Source organism: Sinocyclocheilus anshuiensis, unplaced genomic scaffold, assembly GCF_001515605.1.
Source record: "Sinocyclocheilus anshuiensis isolate Anshui unplaced genomic scaffold, SAMN03320099.WGS_v1.1 scaffold940, whole genome shotgun sequence".
Classification (NCBI taxonomy): domain Eukaryota; kingdom Metazoa; phylum Chordata; class Actinopteri; order Cypriniformes; family Cyprinidae; genus Sinocyclocheilus; species Sinocyclocheilus anshuiensis.
In genome coordinates, this window is record NW_015549620.1 from 729,163 (window position 1) to 750,517 (window position 21,355).

Below are 21,355 nucleotides of genomic sequence, written 5' to 3' on the forward strand. Positions count from 1 at the left end.
TTTGCCCAGGGAGCAGTTGGGGGTTCGGTGCCTTGCTCAAGGGTCTCACCTCAGTCGTGGTATTGAGGGTGGAAGAGAGCGCTGGTTATTCACTCCCCCCCACTGACAATTCCTGCCGGACCTGAAACTCGAACCTGCAACCTTCAAGTTACAAGTCTGACTCTCTAACCATTAGACCACTACTGCCCCAATTATTATTATTATTATTATTATTATTAATTATTATAATTCATAAAGAAAATTCATGGACATTGTCCTATGCTTCAGTGGAAGATTTCTGACACCTGTTGAAAAACACTTTAAAGGGGACATCGGGTGAAATTATATGAGTCTGAAACGGTATCATCCAGTGGGCTGTTTGAGTTTGTAGCTGGTTTCTATGTAGATAGCTAGCTATTTGAATAAGACCACCTCTGAGCCATATACAGAGTCCAAGGCAGCAATTCACGTGTCTTGTGTCGACCTGACCAACGGAAGAGAGGGGTGGGGTGAGCAGTAGCTCATTATCATTTAAAGAGACAAGCAATGATACGGGTCGCTGTGAACAAAGCTGCTTTTGGCAAGGTGAAGAGGGTGTTGTTTTACACGACAATTGAGGAATTTTAACCTAAAATATATTACAGACATTTCATGAAGACCCTAAAGAATCATACCAACTTGTGAAAAATGGAAAAAGAGCACGCGCAAGCGTCGTGGTACTCTCGATAATGGCGTTAGATGGTAACTCGGGGGAGAAGAATTGTTGAATGAACTCGTTACTTTTGTTTTTTTGCACACAAAAAGAATTATCATAGCTTCATAAAATTAAGGTTGAACCACTGGTGTCAAATGGACTATTTTGTCGATGTTCTTGGTACCTTTCTGGGCCTTGAACATGGTAGTTTCCTTGCTGTCTATGGAGGATCAGAAAGCTCTCGGATTTCATCAAAAATATCTTAATTTGTGTTTTTCGAAAATGAACGAAGGTCTTATGGGTGGGTTTGGAACGACATGAGGGTGAGTAATTAATGACAGAATTTTGGGAGTGAACTATCCTTTTAAAAATGAAAATGACACGATATTTCCACTATAACCAGTAGATGGCTGCAGAGGATTATTTGCTCATTTGCTGTTTCCACTCCCTAATGTAGTTCTTGAGACATTATGAAATCACTATTATAACATTTAAAAACCACTAAACACATGAAAAATTTCAAACATTTACAAAGTTCAGCACTTTTTTTGTACTGATTAGGTAGCAACTCATCGGACCTACATGGTATCTAGACTGAACTGAAGTTTAAACATTTCTTAACAGGTCAGGTGAGTCCATGACTGAGTTGACCAATGAGATCGATTGCAGGGCGGGGTTTGAGCCTATTTGGTTTGTGGAAAAAGTCACCATTCAAGCAAGGGTCACGCTAAAACATTTGGGACCTGGGATACAACAAAGTGTCAGACGCACTGTGTGACTGTGGATATTAAAGGGGTCATATGATGTTGCTAAAAAGAACATTATTGGAAGGCCAAACAAAGTAGTTTCGCTTTCACAATGAATCACACAGTGCCTTCACGACAAGGCGTGCAACAACAATTCTACAGCGAGAATAAAAGTTACGCCTTCTTTCTTTGCGTGAACATTTGGGCGGCGTTATGCAAATCTTCCCACATAGTGACGTAGACATGTGGGGGCGTGTTAGAACGAGCCGTTTTAGGTAGGCGTGGTTGACTCTTAACTTTTATAAAGAATATCTCTTTGGATTTGAGACTTTAGTCTTTGCAACTTTACAGATCTTCTTTATGCACCAAGAGCTTGTAACACTCCAAAGAGAAAGGAAAAATTGAAATCGCATCATATGACCCCTTTAAGTAAATCAGTATATTTAATATAAAAACGATTTTACTTTGTACAATGATTTTTCTGTACCTGGCACAAACAAACCGGCCAAAAGATGATTGACGACTTGTTCCAACGTGAGCTGATTTCTGTTTTTTTTTTTGTTGCAATAACTGAGAACTTATTTTGAATCTGGCAGGAAGGACTGTGAAATGAACTTTATGAGTGCAGTTTTGTTCTGTGACATTCGATAATAAATCATGCATCGGTTAGTCTTGACTGACAGCGTATGAGTGTGACATAGGCCTATTTGCTACTGAAAAAGGAAGTTGAGGTGAGACATATCAAAGACATAGATATACTATAGATAGGGTTGCCAACCGTCCCGTATTAGCCGGGACGTCCCGTATTTTGGGCCTAATTGATTTGTCCCGTACGTGACTGTCCGTTTTTTGACTGCTACGCTGATCTAACCACCGACTCATACAACAGCAGCGGTGCTGATCACTTGAGAATGGTCACCGATACCTGTCATCATCCAATCACAGCCCCCCTCACGCAGTATAAGTTAAGTAAATCAGAAATCGTGCATAACTGTTCGAGGAAGGCTGCGGAATCCTCTGCCGACTCGTCGCTCCCGCCTCACAGCAAGCGCCGCTCGCACTGACGCCAATTCCGACCGTGTTTTGACTTCAGTAAATCAGTTTTGGTGAATACAAACAACGTGATTATGTTTGAGTCCAACATCCCGCCGTGCAAGAGACGTGATCAGTAAGGGAAGTCGTCTTTCACTATTGTAATGTTGTTAAATAGAGAAAAACATTTTATATTTAAGTATCTAATATCATAAATCTTAACCTTGGACCTTATTCTTGAAACACAAAATATCCAATAAAAAGGTGTCAAGCACCAAAAGCAGCCCATATTAAATCTATAAGCTGTCTTTAATTGAAAAATACGCTTTTTCATGCATAATATAGGCTATATATATATAGTGTAGCATGTTGTGTTATAGATAACAATGTGCTTAATTTTAGTGTTGCACTGTGTTCATTTTTGTGTTGCGAACTGTTATTGGATGTTCGAGTTGGATGTGAAAAGAGGCTCCGCCCCTGTGTGTGTGTAAGGGGAAAGAGAGGGAAGGAGGGGGGAGAAAGGGTGCCTCGCTGGTTCAAGTGCGGTTCTCTTAGAAGTCGGGGTGTGTACGGCGTGGGTTGTGGCCGACAACAGCCCAAATAAACACCCCTTGTACATCAAAACGCCTCGTCCTTGTCGGAGAACGTTACAATATATATATATATATGTGTGTGTGTGTGTGTGTGTGTGTGTTTTACCTACATTAATTACTTCAGAGTTATGTGTCCTCTAGAAGCTGAAGTGAACGGCGTATTATTGTGCCATCTCAAAGAGGCACAAAATCACTTTCACAGACTTTTTCATTAACTGTTCCCTCCTGGTGGAATGACCTACCCAAATCAATCGGAGCAGCTGAGTCCTTAACCATCTTCAAGAAACGACGAAAAACACATCTGTTCCACCTTTATTTGACCCTCTAACTCTAACACTTTCTATGTGTGTGTAGCCTACACGGTCACCCCCTGTATTTTCAAAATTGTCCCGTATATTCATTTTCTAAAGTTGGCAACCCTAACTATAGATGCCCTCAACGAGTTAGCTTACAGTCAATTCATTTTAACTGTATAAAATAAATGTGATGATATTTTGATGTTTTAATGTGATGTTTTTTCCTCCTTAATTAAATCTCCTTAATAACAATTATTAGAAATTACATCTAATAAAGCTGCTCCACTCCTCTGGAGATAAGTGCAATGGATCGGTCACTTTTGAGCCACTCAAACACATATGGAGACCATAGACCCTATAAAAACAGATGGAGACAAGTTTTTGTTACTATGAGTTATAACATTATTTTAGTTAAATCTCAACGATAGGTTATTTAAACACACAATAAAGGTTTAAAGCAGTATAAATACATTGTTTGCATCAGAAACATTTTCGATCTTCAGAGCATTGTCAGTCACAAAAAAAGGAGTGGGGGGAATGGAGCAAGCCCGGACTGGCCATCGGGAGCACCTGGTGGCCCAAGGGGTAGCTGCAGCTTGGAGTAATGGGCGTGCCGAAAGGTTTCTCGACGTGACGTCACGCTTCATTTTTGAGGGAAAAAAATAAATAAAAGTGAGTTGCGTACCAGCAAAAACGAAAGTAATCTCTTTCAGGGTACCAAACGGAGAAGGCAGGCGATTGACGACTTGTTCCAACGTAGGCTGATTTCATGTTTTTTTTTTGCAAGAATTTTTATTTATTTATTATTATTTTTACTTTTTTTTTGCATAGTCTACTTAATATAATTTAACAGTTTGGATAACTCACTTTCAGATGAATTTGGGGACAACACGCAGCTTATGTGTTGGACATATTTTTCAAAATACTTTTAAAAGATCTTTTATTTCTATTTCATTATAACAGCGTGCTTTAAAAGTGTTGGTTGTATGTTTTTCAGATCATTATGAGCACCGTGACATCCAGCTTGAATAAATGGCAGAAGAAGAAGCTCTGCTCATTGTTCAACCATGCCAACCTTAGCCTGCTGTTCAAAGCCAGTGTGCATGGCTACAATGCTAATGCATTTCACCAAAAGTGTAATATGCAGAGACCAACTGTTATTGTAGCTTGCAATGAGTCTGGATATGTTTTTGGAGCTTTTACTTGCAAGGATTTTCTTCAAACCAACCAAAATGTTGTGGATGACAAAGCTTTTCTCTTCAGCTTTAATGACAAAGAAATTAAAGAAGATCTTTTGCGTGTGCTCAGTGGAAATCCCCAGTATGCTTTCACTGACACAGGACCAGACTTTGGTTCTTTAGTGTTTCTTTATAATAACTCAGCCAGCGTCTACAGTAATCCAGGAACATACCAATTCGATCCACAGCAGATGCATGGGAATGATTTACAGCTGACAGAATGTGAGGTGTACAGAGTGGAAGGTTTGTATTATTTTGTGCTACTTTTTAGATCATTGCTGAAAGAGTAATGCACTTTAAGTAACTGTTCTGTGAATAACTTATGTGGATTTTCATCAGGTTATGGAGCACTCATGGAGAAACCGTGGAGAAATGTGCAGTGGAACTCTGAGTGAGTAAAGCAAACCAAATTTGCTGTCTTCTTTAAAATAATTTAAATGTTAATTTGGTCTGTTCTCATTGTTTTAAGATCAAGGTCTTTTAAGAATTATTCCTGACCTACTGTGTCCCTGGGAGTGTTTAAGGAATTTGACAATGATAATTAATAATGTTTTTAGGAGAAGAAAGGCGCTCTTGAGCATCATCTCTGGTTGGAAGCCTTTTGTTAGCTCAGTTAAACAGGCTCGGATTCTACTGGTGGGTCCTGTTGGTGCTGGAAAATCAAGTTTCTTCAACTCCATCAACTCTGTATTCAAGGGTTATGTGAGCAGCCAGGCCAACACTGGCACTGCTGGCACCAGTTTGACTATTCAGGTAGACATGTATCCTGATTATGCCACCTCTGATGTTTTACAGAGTGAAATATTTTGTGAAGGAATGTGATTATTTATAAAAAAATGTATGTATGTATTTGTGTATTGAAAATAATTGGTAAATATTTGTGCCATGTAGTTCCGTACCTACTACATAAAGCCAGGCAGTGGTGTCAGCCATGTTCCCTTCACTCTGTGTGACTCGATGGGTCTGGAGGAGGGTTTGAACACCGGCCTGGATGTAGATGATTTTGCCAGCATTTTGAAGGGACACATTCAAGACAGATATCAGGTAAGAACTTTAGGTAAAAGGTAAACATGATAGTTAATAAGTCTGGAAGATGTTTTACTTTTTAATTAGTTAGAAGAATAAAAAATTATGGACATTACTTATATATATTATTATTATGGTTACACTTTATTTTAAGGTGTCCTTGTTACAGTGTAATTATACATTTAAGTACTGAGTAATATTAATTAACTACATGTACTTACTATATGGGTTGGTTAGGATTAGGGTTTGGCGTAGGGTTACTTGCATGTAATTATGCATAATTAATTGTTATTATAATAGTAAGTACATGTAACGTGTAACAAGGACTCCTTAGAATAAAGTGTTACCATTATTATTATTATATATATTTTTATTCTATATTTTCTGTCTTAAATCTGAATGATTTAAAGATATTCTTCATATCTTTTGTTTTCTTAGTTTAACCCATCGATGCCTATACAGCCTGACTCCCCTCATTTCCATAAATCTCCTGGCTTGAAGGACAAGATTCACTGTGTGGTGTATGTGATTGACACCTGCAAAGTCAAGCTCCTCTCTGACAAAATGATTGAGAAATTTGCAGTTTTTCAAAGGAAAACCAACCAGCTGAGTAAGTGACAAACAAAAATGAAGCAGATTTGAATTAATTTCAAGTGACATGAGTGTGTTGTGTCATCTAAATTATGGAAATTCAATTAACATTATTCTGTTCCGAAATTCCTCAGCTGGTTCTGCTGACTAAGATGGATGAGACCTGCCCCTTAGTGGCAGGAGACCTGAAAAATGTCTACCAGAGCCACTACATCAACAAAGTGGTACTTTAACATACATTTCTTTGTAGTCAGTATTCTGTACTGTTCTGTTTCCCATATATTGAGTATTTCTGATTAACTGTTTTGTGACAGATGCAGGAGGTTAGCGCTCAGCTTGGAGTCTCTCTGTCTGCTGTGGTACCAGTGAAAAACTACTGCCATGAACTGGAAATAGATTCTCAAACTGACATACTGCTTCTAAATGCTGTTGTTCAGATGCTCAGAGCCACTGAGGGCTATTTTGATGATCTTTACAATCCTGATGAGCGGTCTGAGTAGAGCTCAAGTCTATTTTCCCTGGCTGAAGGTCCTGCATGCATATCAGTATTAGCAAATCGTATCTTTCTGTTTCTGTTTGCATCCATATTTACTTGTTTATATTGTTTTATGAGCTCATCTCTTTTTATGTATTATAAGGTCCGCTAATATTTCTGCTATTACTTTGAACATGCAAACTATTTGTGATCCAAACCATGTAACCATATATCAAATATTAAAAGCTTTATTCTCTGTATTAGTGAACAATTGGTGGTTTACAATTGAAATAAAGGCCATTTTGTCACTATGTTGATAATTGTCTTGACTTGATAAAGTTTATTTGTTGTAGAACATAATGAAAGAAATACATTCACATTTTACAGTACCAACAGTGGACCATAAAAAGCATTAGAAGGCAATTGTTACCGTAAAGAGCTGTTTGTACCTGCTCTATAACCCTTAAAATTACTTTTGTTGATGTAACCAAATGTAGTTAGGTTGATTTTGTGAAATTAAATTGAAACCAGCTCATTTAGATGTTACCACATGAGGCATAATCTTTAGGTTCACTGGAAAAATGTTTTTGCAGTGTGACTTTTGTAAAACATGCTTAAACTCGCAGCAAAACAAAAACTTCATATAGTCTTCATGTGAGATTGCCTTAAAAGCAACTGATCTGTTGCACTCATCTCTGGAGGGGCAGATATTGCTTCCCTCTGTCGCCCATCTTTTGAGAATCCTCTCATTCCCAACGTTTACAACCATACGGATCTATAATGTCCTCTGGTTTGAGGGAAAAGCCTTCTCATCATCTGTGAGACTCATTTCAGGAGTGCTCTTATTAAATACTTTTCTTCTCCACCAGTATGCTTAACCTTTTCATACTTTGGCTGCTCTCCCTTCTCGATGGGCCCAGTAGAGCCTTCTGGTGACCCAGCTGGAGTGGGGGTTATGAGTGGGGCTCCAGGCAGGATCTGTTTGAGAGGAGTTCTGATGGCTGCTGGCAGCTGTCCTGAAAGAGCCCAAAGTTTTTCTCAGCCATGTGTTTTTAGCAGCCTGAAGTTCAGTCGTCAGTAGTGCATTTTGGTGCTCCAGCTCCTTAGGACATCAAGATGATAGACAGAAAAATGAAATATAATTTGTAGTCTTAAAGTATACATTTAAATTAATTAATGACACTTCAATAACACTTAATAATAAGCTTCAATTCTTTAAAGGTGCAGTAAGTGATTTATGAGAAACGGATCAGACTGAGCACCAAAACACACTTGTAGCCAATCACCAGCAAGGGGCGTGTCCAGTCATGATGGGGGAGGTGCCTGTTGCATGTAGCATGTTTGTGAATACAGGGGTGGAGCTATCAAGATAGGGTTGTGATACTTTTGGGTAGGGGCATGTTTGTTTTGGTCATTTCAAATATCAACAGCATATCTCAGAAGTGTTTAATATAAGGTACTGCATTAGGTATCATGAGCAATGAACAATATTTTTAACAGCATTTATCTATGATAATATTAATAAATTTACTGTGGCTTATTGTTCACTCTCAGAAAAACAGTAACAAAAGCAGTCACTGGGGCTGTACCTTTTTGAAAGGTACAAGTATGTACCATTAACTCTTTAGGTACTGATACTGTATGTACCTTTAAAGTACATATATGCACTCTTTAGGGATAAATAAGGTACAAATGTGTACCTTTTGAAAAGGTATCGCTCCAGTGACAGCTTTTATACCTTTTTTTTCTGAGAGTGTCGAGTCATGTTATTCATAATACACAAACCAATGTTAATTTATACAACTTGAATTCTTAAAAATGTTTTAGTATATGCAGAAAGTACTGTAGATTAATAAATGCTGAAAAATATTGCTCGTTATTAGTTAATGATACCTGATACATTAACAAATATTAACAAAACTGAACCTTATTGTAAAGTGTTATATTTATACAGTAATTATTTTTACATTTTATGTAATGGATGAAAAGTTTCTACTAATTGTTTAATTTTTTTATTTAATTTTTACATGGAAAGTTTAACAAGAAAACTTCTAATATAGCTTTTCTTGGTTAATTAAGAAATACTTCCAGAATTAGAAGTGTTAATAATAACACAAAGACTCTTACCTGTATCTTGCATTTGGACTCCACCATTTGTAGCTTGGTCTGGGCCAGCTCTCTCTCTAATTCTTGGACCTGTTCTCTGAGAGATGCCTTCACTTCATCCTGAGCACAGGTATCTTCTTCCTCAGAGCACAGCTGAATCGATCCATCCATACTAAAGATGTGTCGGCAGCGCTCACACTCCAACATCTTGCTCTGAAAAAGTATCATGTATCACTAAATATCATGCTACTAATGGTTAAGGTCAAGGTGCTTTGAGGTCAGTGTGTTTCTTACCTTGAAAACTGCCAGCTCTTTGTCAGTTTGAGCTTTCTGGTTTTCAAGTTTAGCATTCAGTTGAGAGCAAATCTAAAGGATGCAATAAATTGGGCTGAAAGTTGGCATCAAATGCAATAATGTTTATTGAATGTGTGGAGTTCTAATTGAATGTTTACCTGCTTGTAGTCTGTAATGATATTGTTTGATCTCTTAATATCTGCTTCTGCTTTGTCCAGCTCTCTCCTAAACATCCCTTTTAGCTGTCAAACACATCAATACTTTAGACAAGGACAGAGAATGTCAAAAAACTCTTTATTGTGTTCACCCACCTGTGCAGCCTCCTCCTCCTTTCCCCTTTTCTCCTCCTCTGTAACCATCAGAAGCTGTTTGGTTTTCAAAAGCTCCTTGGTTAATTCATCCACCTGGTCCTCAGTCTGAAAAACACAGCAGATCTATCTAAACATACGCAGCAAATAAAACAGAAAATGAAACTGGCCTGTTGCGTATGACATGCACGACTCGTAATAATTTGACAGACCTGATCTAAAGCATTCCTCAGTGCAATCTTGCTGGTGACAAGTTTTTGCGCAAGGTCATCATTCTCCTGCTCCAGGCGCAAACTGGTCTCATGAAGCTTACGGTTTTCTCTCTGGAAAGAGAAATCATTCTTTTATCCCACAGATCTAAAACCCTGAAGTATTCAATGCATGATTATGCAATTTTCACAAAATGTAGATGTTGAAAGAACTATACAGTTTTTGTAGATGTGTGTGTTGCGAAAGGAGGACAGAAGCCTTTTGTTTTCGTCAAGGTGTGATCTCTTACCTCGTACCTGTCGAGTGGGTCTTCTGGCTGCACTTGGTTATCCCTTAATTTTGACTTTTTAGAGGGCACCTGTTCAAAAAGAAGATTCAAAGACGTTTCAGATTATATCAGGTGTGCAAACTCTTAAAGGCATGAAAGGAATGTACTGTAACATATTATACAGTAATGATTGCAGGATTGATATGAGCTGTATTTCTTGAAATGTTGATTAAATTTTGATTAATTTATATTTAAATACATTCATTTTAATAAATATTAATTCATTATTATATATTACATTATTATTATATATGATCATATATACATATATAAATTAATAAAAATGATAAAAAGTAAAATAATAATATACAAAATGTATTTTATGCATTATGTAATATCTACTTTTTATTAATTTACATGTAATTACATTAATATATATATATATATATATATATATATATATTAATGATAAAACATTTGAAAAATAATTTATTTTGTACATCATGTATTTATTCTAATATTATATAGAAAATATGTTCGTGAGCACCAAGGAGTAAACAATCGCAAAAAGTAAATGATCGCTAATGCACTAATATTTCTGCATTGTTGTAAAGAGATTTGAATTAAAACTTGCTATTGTGCTACGCCTTAAAAATTCCAGAATGCCAGGTTTGAATCAACATGTGACAAACATGAGGTCAAAGGGTGCTGAACTTACCACTTGTTTTGGTAGAGTCTCCACTACTAGACTAGCCAGGATCTCCTCCTCTGACATCTGGTCAATAATATGGGCATCATAGGCCACAGCAATAGACACTTCTTCCATCATTTTGGCAGGTGAGTAGAACGCAAGCGATCTCTAAATACAAAGTAGGCAGCTAAACTTGTCTGGAGAAATGACAACAGGTTTGACAGGCAGCAGTCTATATCTGTCTGTCTCAATGCAAGCCCTGCCCCAACGTAACACTATGGGAGGGGATTCATTTCAGTCCACCTTTGTCCTCTGGATCTTCACTTACCTAACAAGCAGGTACAAATACTCTTCCAAATTCTCCCTATTCAACTTCCTTACAGTATTATTCCATAATCCAGCAGCCAATACTAATTATTTCCACTCACAATTTCCTCATTGCTGAAGCAGAACTCAGTTAAATATTATTAAAATTATTAATCCAACACATAGGACCTGGAACAGATATATTTTTCAGAAGAGCTTTTACCGTCGCTGTTTAGTTTGCTAGCCTGCCTGTGGGTTCAAACTCAGGGCTAAAGACTGTGAAACTGAAATTCTTGCTGTAATCCTGTAGGTCGCCTCTTACACAAAAACACTGCAGTTTTCCTGGGACAAGCAGGTGCCAGTACATTCCTCTATTCCTTAAGCTTCTTATCTGGCCACTGTATATGTTCGGCAGGATTGATGGAGGCTGTGAACTATTTTTATCATCTCACTGCGGCTTCAGGGAGGCATAATGCAGATATTATTCATCAAAACTGGTTAAAAAGCACTAGAGTTTCTTATAAAACTATGTTTGCTTCTTTGTCTGAAATACAGAGATAATTTGCTGTGGTCATCAGCCTGAACAAAGCCAAGCTGGGAGAAAGAGAAGAGGACAAAAGTGAACAAAAGTGGGGGAGGATGTTATTAGTAATTGAAAGGAGGGAGGAGAAGAGAGCAATAAAGACAGAGCAAATTGTCACGGTGTTCAAAGGTTCTAGTACTGGAGGAGGCGCCACCTTTCAGTCCTCAGGTTTCGTCATGATCCTGTGAAGCAAACAAACAAACGCACAACTCTCTCCAGGGCACATTCACTGTGAGGAGGGGAGTGACTCTCACATCAGTTTGTTAAGTGTGCTGCTTGTTATGGCTGAAAAAGCTTCATCATACCGAGAGTGAAATTCTTTTACATATGCTGAACTGCAATGCAAATGAGATGCATGAAACAGCTATTTGTTTAACAAGATCTTAAACTGGTCCTTCAAGTAGTTTAACACAATACACAGAGAGAATGCAGTCTCTGCCCTGCTTGGCACTCCCAGATCTGTCAAATGTCTTCAGCGCTTTAAGACATCAAAGTGAAAGAACAGGCTGCAAAGAGTAAACTGTTTAGTGAAGCTTTTGTCAAAATTACATAAATGTGTTTCCTCGTGCCGTGGATTTGTATACTATACTGTTTAAAAAAAAAAAAAAAATTAATAGTTTTATTAAGCATGCATACATTAAATTGATCAAAACTGACAGTAAAAACATTTATATTGTTAAAAAAACTATAGCACCTAAATGTTGTTCTTTTGAACCTACTATTGATCAAAGAATTCAGAAAAAAGTGTTTCATGGTTTCCACTAAAACATTAAGCAGCATAACTTTTAGGAAATGTTGTTGAGCATCAAATCAAATCAAATAATTTTAATGATTTCTGAAGGATCATGTGACACTGAAGACTGGAGTAAGGCTGTTGAAAATTCTGATTTGCCATCATAGGTATAAATCATATATAAATTTAAAAAATTAAATGCTGCCTGCAGTGAAAAAATACTTTATAACTTTCTATCTATCTATCTATCTATCTATCTATCTATCTATCGTAAACAAAAGCATTGGCAGTCGGCTCTTAGATACATATAGATATAGACTTGACAGGAAACATTTCAATCATTGAAATAATTTGATCTTTATGTACATGTATTTGTATAGATGTGAAATGGCTTTTATTACTCTGATCACAATTGACCAATTTTATAAAAGTCTACAGGCATTTTTAAATGCTTCATTTATATTCAAAAGCATTCTGTGAAATATGTGGACAACAGGCTAGTATTTTAAACCATAGACTGATATACTCCATATTTTTTCCCATTTTTGCCAAAAATAATTCACATGTAAAATAGAAGTGCCATCCTGTGATTTGTATTGTGAACCAGTTACTTACAAAGAGTGCTTCAGACAGAGTGAACATAGACATCAGAATGCACAATTCATAAACCAATGGCTACTCAAACAAATATGTGAGAAAATATAATTTACATAAACACATTTGCAAAGACAAATAATAAGTATCCTTATCGTTCCTATAAGTATCATTTCAACTGCCATAATACCATACAAACAGGGACAAGATATATTAAATGTTTTTTTAATATTTTCCGGTCATTTTCTCTGTGCCTCAAGAAGATTTTTGAAAATGTTGTGTATAAATCTAAAAATAAAATACCATTAGAGATTTCAGCAACTACACTGAAATGTTACTTTAAAAAGCTCTTAATCGTAGTATGTAGTGGATATGGACAAAGAAATAAGTGAGAATTAACAATTCAACTCCAACCTCAATCTTATTTGATAATTCAACAACTGTCACCACATCTCACTCTGTGCCATTGTGAATTTGAGTTAATGTGACACATATATTCAAATATGAACTAACAAATATAATCATCATCAGTAATTCATTTAACATTTTCCCAACAGATCAACACACATGAAGACAATCACATTTTGGATAATTTCTCATTCTAAAATAAGTTTTCCAAAGACAAAGATTCAGTATATCAGGGATATTTAGATAAAGCTGAATGTCATGCTCTTTCCAACAAAGATACTTTTTTTAAAAGCTATTAAAATTAGTGTGGAATGTTTGCCTTTTATGTCACGATAAACAACAAAATACTTGAGATGAGCCTAAAAAAGCTTCCTTGGGCTGCTCTATTTCGATTTTCTAACTATAATACATGCTTTATCTGACTTTTCCATAGAAATAAAATACCCTTTTTGCATTTAACGTTTAAGACTTACATTAAAAAGGCCAAAAACTCCACGAACACTTCATGTCATATAACACACAGCCCTCAAAGCACGAAGAGGGAGGGATGTGCAAGGAAGAGGTAAACAGCAGGTAAAACAAAAGATAATGGAAGACTAAAGATGGCCATAGACCTGTGTGGAAGAATAACATGGCATCCCGTAGGTCATTTTGACTCTTGGCGCATGGAGATGTAACGGCCCCAGTTGCTCTGGTCCACAGAGACGACTCTGTCCCTGGGTCCATCTCCGCGTCTGTGAGGGTCAGACGTCAGTGCTGATGGCTCGTGTATTGGTGTAAAAGTCTGGCGTACTGCGATGGCTCAGCATGGGGCCGTAAATGGCAGCCAGACCAAGGGCAGTGGCACCATGGTTCTCGTAGTGAGTGGGCATGTAGGACAGGCGTTCGCCGCCGTTCCGCATCTCATCCGTGCCACGGAGGTAGTAGGGTGAGCAAGTCGGGCAGTAGCTGTGAGGCGGAGCGGGGTCGTAGGGCAGCGAGAGAGGTGTAACGGCCGGCCCATCCACTCCTGGAGCACTGCATGTGTTGCAGGCAAACTGTGGCTGAGGATCTCCGACCGAGCCCGTCTCCCCTTCTGACTTATTCCTCTTACAGCAGTAATACTAGGATGGAGGGATGGTTTGATATACAGAGGAAACTTGATTAAGCATTGGGCCTTCAACGCAGATCTTCCTCAAATTGTTGAGTAACACGCTGAACTTATTTGAGCACAGAACACAGAATAATTCTTCAATGGATTTTAGTTATTTAAATAATAGAGCTGTTGAGTCATGAGGTCGTTTTTAGGTCAACAAGTAGCTAAGGCTAAACTGACATATGGGGTTTTCCAGAATAGCAGTTTTTAATCATGAATAAAATAGGGTCTGTGGTTAGCACTACTTGAAGAGACTTTAAAATCGAAAGTAAAGTCAAATCATCACCTTAAGTGTGAATTTTGAAAACATATTGGTAATCATCACAGATTTTTATTTACTTTTAAATCTGAAACCCCATTAGAAATTCTTAAGGGAAACCATAAGCTATTTTTAGCTGCTTTTAGGACTGCAAACTAAACAGCTCGTAACAAATTTGGGCCATTCACACTGAACATGTTTTGGCATTTCACTGCGTTGCTTTTCTATTGTTTTCTATATAAACATGCGCTAGACTGACATATTTCACTGTTGTGCTCACGTAAACATAGCACTCAAGTTAAAAAAGTTATTTGAAAAAACATATTGAAATTTAGCATTTTGTTTCCCATTCAACGGCCCTGTGTCTTTTTAAACACAAAACATGTTCTGTGTGAATGGCTCCTAATTCGACATTCAGGAATTTTCCTTGGGTTTTTCTAATAGTGAATAGTGAGTAGTAATATATGGTCTGCAGTTAGCACTACTTGAAGAGACATTCACATTTCAAATGTGAATTTTGCAACAGTATTTAAATGTAAAAAAAAGGCATTCTAATACACATTAGAAATTCTTAAGGACACCCATATCTCAAAATTGCAAATTCTCTGCTGGGTTTTGGGACTACAAACTTAATAGCTTACACATATTACATGCTGTTTACACAAAATGCACTTTTGCATTTGCACTGCTTTTCCATTGTTTTTCTGTGTAAATATGGGCTAGACAGACATGTTTGACCATTGGGTCTTTTGCAACATCTGGCTCATGACATAGCGTTATAAAAGCTCTAAAATGTTTTTAGAAAAGTAGTTACAAGAAGTTAAATTGTTGAAAAATGCATCTCTAGACCTTCTGTGTTTAAAATGCAAAAACATGTTCTGTGTGAACGGCTCCTTAGCCCTGCAATGAAATGTAAATGCAATGCTCACCTGGAGTCTACAGTAACAAAGCACTGCAATGATACACAGGAGTATCACTGTTGCGAGAATTCCTCCGGTTATGACAACAGTTCCAGCTGTCATCCGACCAGATCTCCATCAAACCCTGAGACAAAAAGAGAGGGAGTCAATTTTCTTACTGACACTTAATTTCCATACATAAAAACAGACGGATACTGAAAACGGTAACTTCAGAATTATATGTGTCAACGTCTGTGTATGGTTTGCATTCAGCACTTACATTAGAAGAGAGCAGAGAGGATGACAGGCCACAGAGAGTTTGTACTGCTGCTTCTCCTGATGCACGGCTCATGGGCTGCAGACACTAAACTGCACAGTTTCTGGATATCACAGAAGAAGTGAAACATGTGATGTGAATGATAGATTTTGAAGAACTTCTGTTTCAGCAATAGTATAACAGCCACAATAGCCATTCCGTCCAGAAGGAGGCAGTACAATATAAGATATGCATTGCATCACAGAGATACACATCACATTTTTAACATTTATTAAACTAAGAATAATGTGTTAATAGGATTTTGATATCAACAAAGATTATAAGCATAAGTTAAGCATGGAGACATTTCACAGTCTTCACAGATCTTGATATTGTACCAAGATCATAATTCAAAGCAATAAACAAGTAGTTTGAATCAAAGATAACCGAAGCCACTGGCAGGAAATGATGGAAAAAAGAGACAGCAAACATGGTGGAAAACCTAAAAAACTGAATAGAATATTATACTGACTTTATGGCTCAGAGCCTGACATAAAATACTGTATATAAGTACATTACCAATGAGAAAAAGATAAACTTAGAGGCAACATACAGAGCACCTTATGTTAAGATACAATTGAAACAAAATTAACAAGTAAAAGAAAAATTAATGTCCTCTTAAATGCAGAACCCAGACTTATCTAGTTCAAAATCAGGGATGTTATCCCATCCATCACAAGTCCTCTTCCTGTCAATTTTCTCAGAGTAAAAGCACTAAATTGTATACAGGAATGCTGGAATGGTACCTAGGGCTGCTGACCCACTTCTCCCCAAATTCCCCAACACCCCTCTCCTTCGTCCATTCTCGTGCTCCTTTTCTTTTATTCCGTTCCCCCCTTGATTTCTAGTTACCACTATATTTCAGTGCATCACCAGCACACATCAGTCATCTTCACACTGTGAAAGCTGCACAGAAGCCACATATGAAGCTGCACATATACTATGAAAATGTGTTTTGGGTTTGGAAAAATTATGTTTTGTATTTTAATATATTTTTAAATGTAATTTATTCCTGTGATGATAAAAGCTGAATCATCATCAGCAGTCATTACTCCAGTCTTCAGTGTCACATGATTATTCAGAAATCATTCTATTATGCTGATTTGTTCCTCAAGAAACATCTCTTATTATTATCAATGTTGAAAACAATTGTGCTTCTTAATATTTTTGATACACTGACTCAGGATTCTTTGATGAAAATTTCAAAAGATCAGCATTATCTGAAATATTTTTTTATATATAATATATAATATAATATAATATAATAATTTGTTAATATTTGGTGGAATGCTAATGCTGTTAAAAGCAATGTGCCATCTATTCTCCCTGGAATGTGGCCAAGCAGTGTGTTCCTGTCCACTGTGCTGCTTGCCAGAAATTAAACTCTAAGAAAGTACGGATGTGGGATTTTTTGGTGGGCTGCTGAAGTTAAACCCCTCCATCATGGCAACACTGGCAGCAATGGATCACTGATACACATGTCTGGACAATTACATACGGTTGATGGGCTAGACAAGGTCAATGTATTCTACAGCATATGACCAGGGTCTCTTACCTGAAATGAAATTGGCCATCTTTGGCAACTCTGACACATTTTCATCTTTGCCTTATTATTTGCAGTTAGCATTAATGCTGGGCATAGTGGTGGCCAAGAGAATTATAAAACCACTGCTCCCCTATGTTTTCAGAGATGGCTTGCTGAGATGGTCTCTGTCTTGCATCTTGAGAAAATACGGTTTAATGAAGCAAAATCTCTTAATAAATTTTCCAAGGTCTGGGGTCCCTTCCTCCAACATTTACATGACAGTAGAATTTAAAGATTTTTACATATTTGTGACACTATGATTTATATCCCTTTCTTTTTGTGATTTATCCTTCTCCCTATTGAACGTTATTTAGGCACTTTTGTCATTTGTAATGTCGTCTGGCCTGTTTTTTTTTCCTTCTTTTTTTACGTTATGTATTTAGTTTTTTTGGTATGTTTTTTTGTTCACTGTTGTTGTTATAAAACTAATAAATACAATATTGAGAGAGACAAGGTCACTGTAAGTACACCGAGAACGCATTGAATAACATGGACGGATGGGGATTGGAGAGTGTTTGTGTTTATCCAAGTATATTCTTGTGCGAATTTGTGGCGATACTGAATTGTGAAATTTAACATCAAAGTGATGGCATTTCTGCACACAATACCAAAATCCAAAGTCTGCTCACTTGGTGATACATTCATATTATTAGCTTCAACTAAGAAAAATAGTATAATGTACAAAACAATTGGACTAGCAACAAGACAAATACTGCTACTGTATAAAAAAAAACAAAAAACTTTACATCACTAGTAAGAATAGCATGCTACTCTGAATTCAACCCCTGTGAAGATTTTACCAATAAGGTGGTCTTTTACCCAAAAGCTAGATGGGGCTTCCTTTCTTACAGCCACTTAGAGCAATACTATTCATTTTCCTATGTGTGGCTTGTCTCTTTTTTCTTATACTCAATATGTCTCTGACCATACATACCTCATAACCATATTACAGATAAACCACACTGCAGTGTACACTGAAGCCAAAAAAATGAGAGCCATTAAATAGAGTTGTGCTTAAAATTTGTCCTCAAGTCCCTGGAGAGATTTTTTCTAAATGGATAGTCAATTATTCACAGTGAAAAGTAAAATAGACCACTGGGCACAATGAACACTTTGATAATAGAACTACCATACTGTTCATTTGGCGGATTATCAGTGTCTTTGAATTTAGCTCAGACTCACAAGCTGATGACGGCTTCCCCATCCCACAAACATGTTAATTCGGCTGACATTTGAGAGATTGTTTGCTGTATATTTTCATTTGTTTATTCATGAAACGTGCATAATAATATGAGATGACCACCCCATGTATATTATGTAGGTATGTGAGGAGATGCCGACGGAGATGTGCTACAAAAGGAAGTGTGACCCAGCGCAGGCCTTGTCAGCATGCTCGTTTATCACCTGGCTCACTCTATTACACCAATGAGTCTGCAGATCAATAGACAGATGCTCGTATATCTCCGTTGCCATGGTACCTAGGGCTGCTGACCCACTTCTCCCCAAATTCCCCAACACCCCTCTCCTTCGTCCATTCTCGTGCTCCTTTTCTTTTATTCCGTTCCCCCCTTGATTTCTAGTTACCACTATATTTCAGTGCATCACCAGCACACATCAGTCATCTTCACACTGTGAAAGCTGCACAGAAGCCACATATGAAGCTGCACATATACTATGAAAATGTGTTTTGGGTTTGGAAAAATTATGTTTTGTATTTTAATATATTTTTAAATGTAATTTATTCCTGTGATGATAAAAGCTGAATCATCATCAGCAGTCATTACTCCAGTCTTCAGTGTCACATGATTATTCAGAAATCATTCTATTATGCTGATTTGTTCCTCAAGAAACATCTTTTATTATTATCAATGTTGAAAACAATTGTGCTTCTTAATATTTTTGATACACTGACTCAGGATTCTTTGATGAAAATTTCAAAAGATCAGCATTATCTGAAATATTTTTTTATATATAATATATAATATAATATAATATAATAATTTGTTATTATTAATAATTTGTTCATATTTGTTGTATATTCTTTTTAAAGGAGCACACTTTCCCTCAGTGCTCTGGTAGAGTGTGGCATCTGTCCTCCCTGCCTTTGCTCCAGAACAGTTATGGACTTTTTATCTGGCAGCTCTATTTGACCTCTTATCTGTCCGACCGCACCAGGCCTAGCTGTGGGGTTCGACATGTTTATGACACAAATATATCTGCAATGTGAAAAGTAAAGTCAAATCAATCAAACATGACAGAAAAACAACACTGAACTTAATTTAGTGTCTAGTGTGAAGAAGTCACATTAATGTCTTCAAACAGAGGCTGTCGTATAACCACATGTTAGCAAAACTCCTAGATGTTCAAAACTCTTCAAGAGGGATCCTATGAAACAGGAACTTTAGGAAAGCTAAAAAAAACAATAAACACAAAGAACACTAATAAGATTGTGCTGAGGCTTAGCAAAGCTAATACTAGAACGGATACCCTGCTAAAAAGACCAGCTTCCAATATGAAATACCATGCTAGTCCAGACTGGTTTATGCAATGCTATTACAGGTGCATCTCAATAAATTAGAATGTCGTGGAAAAGTTCATTTATTTCAGTAATTCAACTCAAATTGTGAAACTCGTGTATTAAATACATTCAATGCACATTCCACGACATTCTAATTTATTGAGATGCACCTGTAGTTCTAGTCTTATTGGTTAAGCTAGTTAAGAAGCCTGGTGGGAAAATCAGCATTCCACGCTAGGCACCAACATCCAAAACAGCATACAGTATGCTGGTGAGCAACTACGGTGGTCTTTTCAGCAGCAGTGTTGTTTTCTCAGTTTAAATAACCTCATATATCACTATTTAAAGTCGCAGCAAGACAGTTCATGTCACTGAGCAAGCTAAACAAGACAAAATAAATGTCCTATGGTAATTGAATTGAATTGAAAGTCAAAGGTTTTATATTAAAGTATTTTTCTTATCTCAGGTCACTGTGGTGTTTTTCTTTCTTCTTCTTCTTTTTGTTTTAAACTGTGGATTGTTGTCAGACTTTTAGACCAGAACAGGAAATAGATGAATAATAATAGTCCTTATTTATCATTGTGGGATACAACTCTCATTAATATGCCATAACTGGTTCTATCTGTCAAATAAATGAACATTCTGTCATCATTTACTCACCCTCATGTCATTTGACCAAGTAACTAGTGACTGAGAAACTGATGACCAGAGAGAGCTTGCTGGTCATCATAGCTTGTCGTTCCCAGGCCACCTTCATTTTACTCATTTCACCATCATCAACTCTAAAGATTTGGATTATTCAACTTTTGTCTCCTGAATTGATTGAAATAGAGTTATGCTTCAAATTCTTATTCTATTTTTCACTTCTCTTTTCCAAGACATCGAATTTAAAATCAAATTTGACATAAAAAACACAACATTTTAGAGTTTTTCATGATACAAATGAAACCTCCAAACCTATAATATAGCTTTAGTTTTAGGCTCTCTCTCCAGCTGGGCCTGTGTATGCCAGCAGGTCTCTGTTGCCTGATTTATGGTCGGCGTCGGCCAGCATGCACATCCCGCCCCAAGGACAAATCAAGAGACAGCTTCAGATGTCAGGCTACAAAGCAGCTGCTGACTGGGTTCTTATTCAGCAATTGCCGCTACCCCACTTAATTCACTGGCGTTTATTTAAAGCACAAAGAGAGACAATGAAAAATTGTGGGGTGATTTTTTTTATTTTTTAAATTGATGGACAAGAGGCTCATGGTATAGGGGAACAGATACAACCTGTGTACAAATGCTGAACTAGAGACTAACTATAGAGATTAAAGACTAAAAGAGATTAAAGACTCTAAACTAAAACTTTAATAAAACAAGAATAAAAATAAACAGAATATGTTGTTAATTTATTTTACATTATATATATATATATATATATATATATGTGTGTGTGTGTGTGTGTGTGTGTGTGTGTGTTTTGTGTGTTT

General features: G+C 36.9%; 3 protein-coding genes across 4 annotated transcripts in view; 1 reads left to right on the forward strand and 2 right to left on the reverse strand.

The window, feature by feature from the left end:
• Nucleotides 1-4,066: 4,066 nt before the first annotated feature.
• Nucleotides 4,067-6,872, forward strand: LOC107659373 (interferon-induced protein 44-like). Its single transcript, XM_016448285.1, has 8 exons — nt 4,067-4,096; nt 4,338-4,821; nt 4,918-4,969; nt 5,136-5,331; nt 5,470-5,622; nt 6,043-6,216; nt 6,321-6,419; nt 6,510-6,872. The coding sequence occupies exons 2-8, from the start codon at nt 4,344-4,346 to the stop codon at nt 6,693-6,695; spliced, it is 1,338 nt and encodes a 445-aa protein (XP_016303771.1). The 5' UTR covers nt 4,067-4,096; nt 4,338-4,343; the 3' UTR covers nt 6,696-6,872.
• Nucleotides 6,873-6,994: 122 nt separating this feature from the next.
• rabgap1l2 (RAB GTPase activating protein 1-like 2) lies at nt 6,995-10,980 on the reverse strand. Of its 2 annotated transcripts, XM_016448284.1 has the most exons (9): nt 10,876-10,980; nt 10,575-10,715; nt 9,878-9,946; nt 9,591-9,701; nt 9,382-9,486; nt 9,229-9,312; nt 9,071-9,142; nt 8,798-8,989; nt 6,995-7,772 (listed from the first exon to the last, which is right to left on the reverse strand). In XM_016448284.1, the coding sequence occupies exons 2-9, from the start codon at nt 10,683-10,685 to the stop codon at nt 7,554-7,556; spliced, it is 963 nt and encodes a 320-aa protein (XP_016303770.1). In that variant the 5' UTR covers nt 10,686-10,715; nt 10,876-10,980; the 3' UTR covers nt 6,995-7,553. The 2 variants fall into 2 exon arrangements, with proteins under 2 accessions (XP_016303770.1, XP_016303768.1); XM_016448282.1 differs by lacking the exon at nt 10,876-10,980 and having other exon boundaries at nt 10,575-10,787.
• A 2,145-nt stretch (nt 10,981-13,125) lies between these two features.
• Nucleotides 13,126-21,355, reverse strand: part of fam163aa (family with sequence similarity 163 member Aa) — a 13,327-nt gene continuing 5,097 nt past the window's right edge. Inside the window, exons 3-5 of the mRNA XM_016448286.1 lie at nt 15,745-15,844; nt 15,495-15,609; nt 13,126-14,274 (exon numbers count right to left, since the gene is read on the reverse strand). Of these exons, the coding sequence (XP_016303772.1) occupies nt 13,915-14,274; nt 15,495-15,587 (453 nt within the window). The 5' untranslated portion in view covers nt 15,588-15,609; nt 15,745-15,844 and the 3' untranslated portion in view covers nt 13,126-13,914. The remainder of the gene's footprint in view (nt 14,275-15,494; nt 15,610-15,744; nt 15,845-21,355) is intronic.

Coding starts and splice junctions, on each gene's coding strand:
- LOC107659373 (XM_016448285.1), top strand. CDS start 4,344: ATGAGCACCGTGACATCCAGCTTGAATAAATGGCAGAAGAAGAAGCTC. Junction 4,970..5,135: donor AATGTGCAGTGGAACTCTGA/GTGAGTAAAGCA, acceptor TAATGTTTTTAG/GAGAAGAAAGGCGCTCTTGA. Junction 6,217..6,320: donor GGAAAACCAACCAGCTGAGT/AAGTGACAAACA, acceptor TTCTGTTCCGAA/ATTCCTCAGCTGGTTCTGCT.
- rabgap1l2 (XM_016448284.1), bottom strand. CDS start 10,685: ATGATGGAAGAAGTGTCTATTGCTGTGGCCTATGATGCCCATATTATT. Junction 9,947..10,574: donor AGACTCTACCAAAACAAGTG/GTAAGTTCAGCA, acceptor CTTTTTGAACAG/GTGCCCTCTAAAAAGTCAAA. Junction 8,990..9,070: donor AAGAGCTGGCAGTTTTCAAG/GTAAGAAACACA, acceptor ATACTTTTTCAG/AGCAAGATGTTGGAGTGTGA.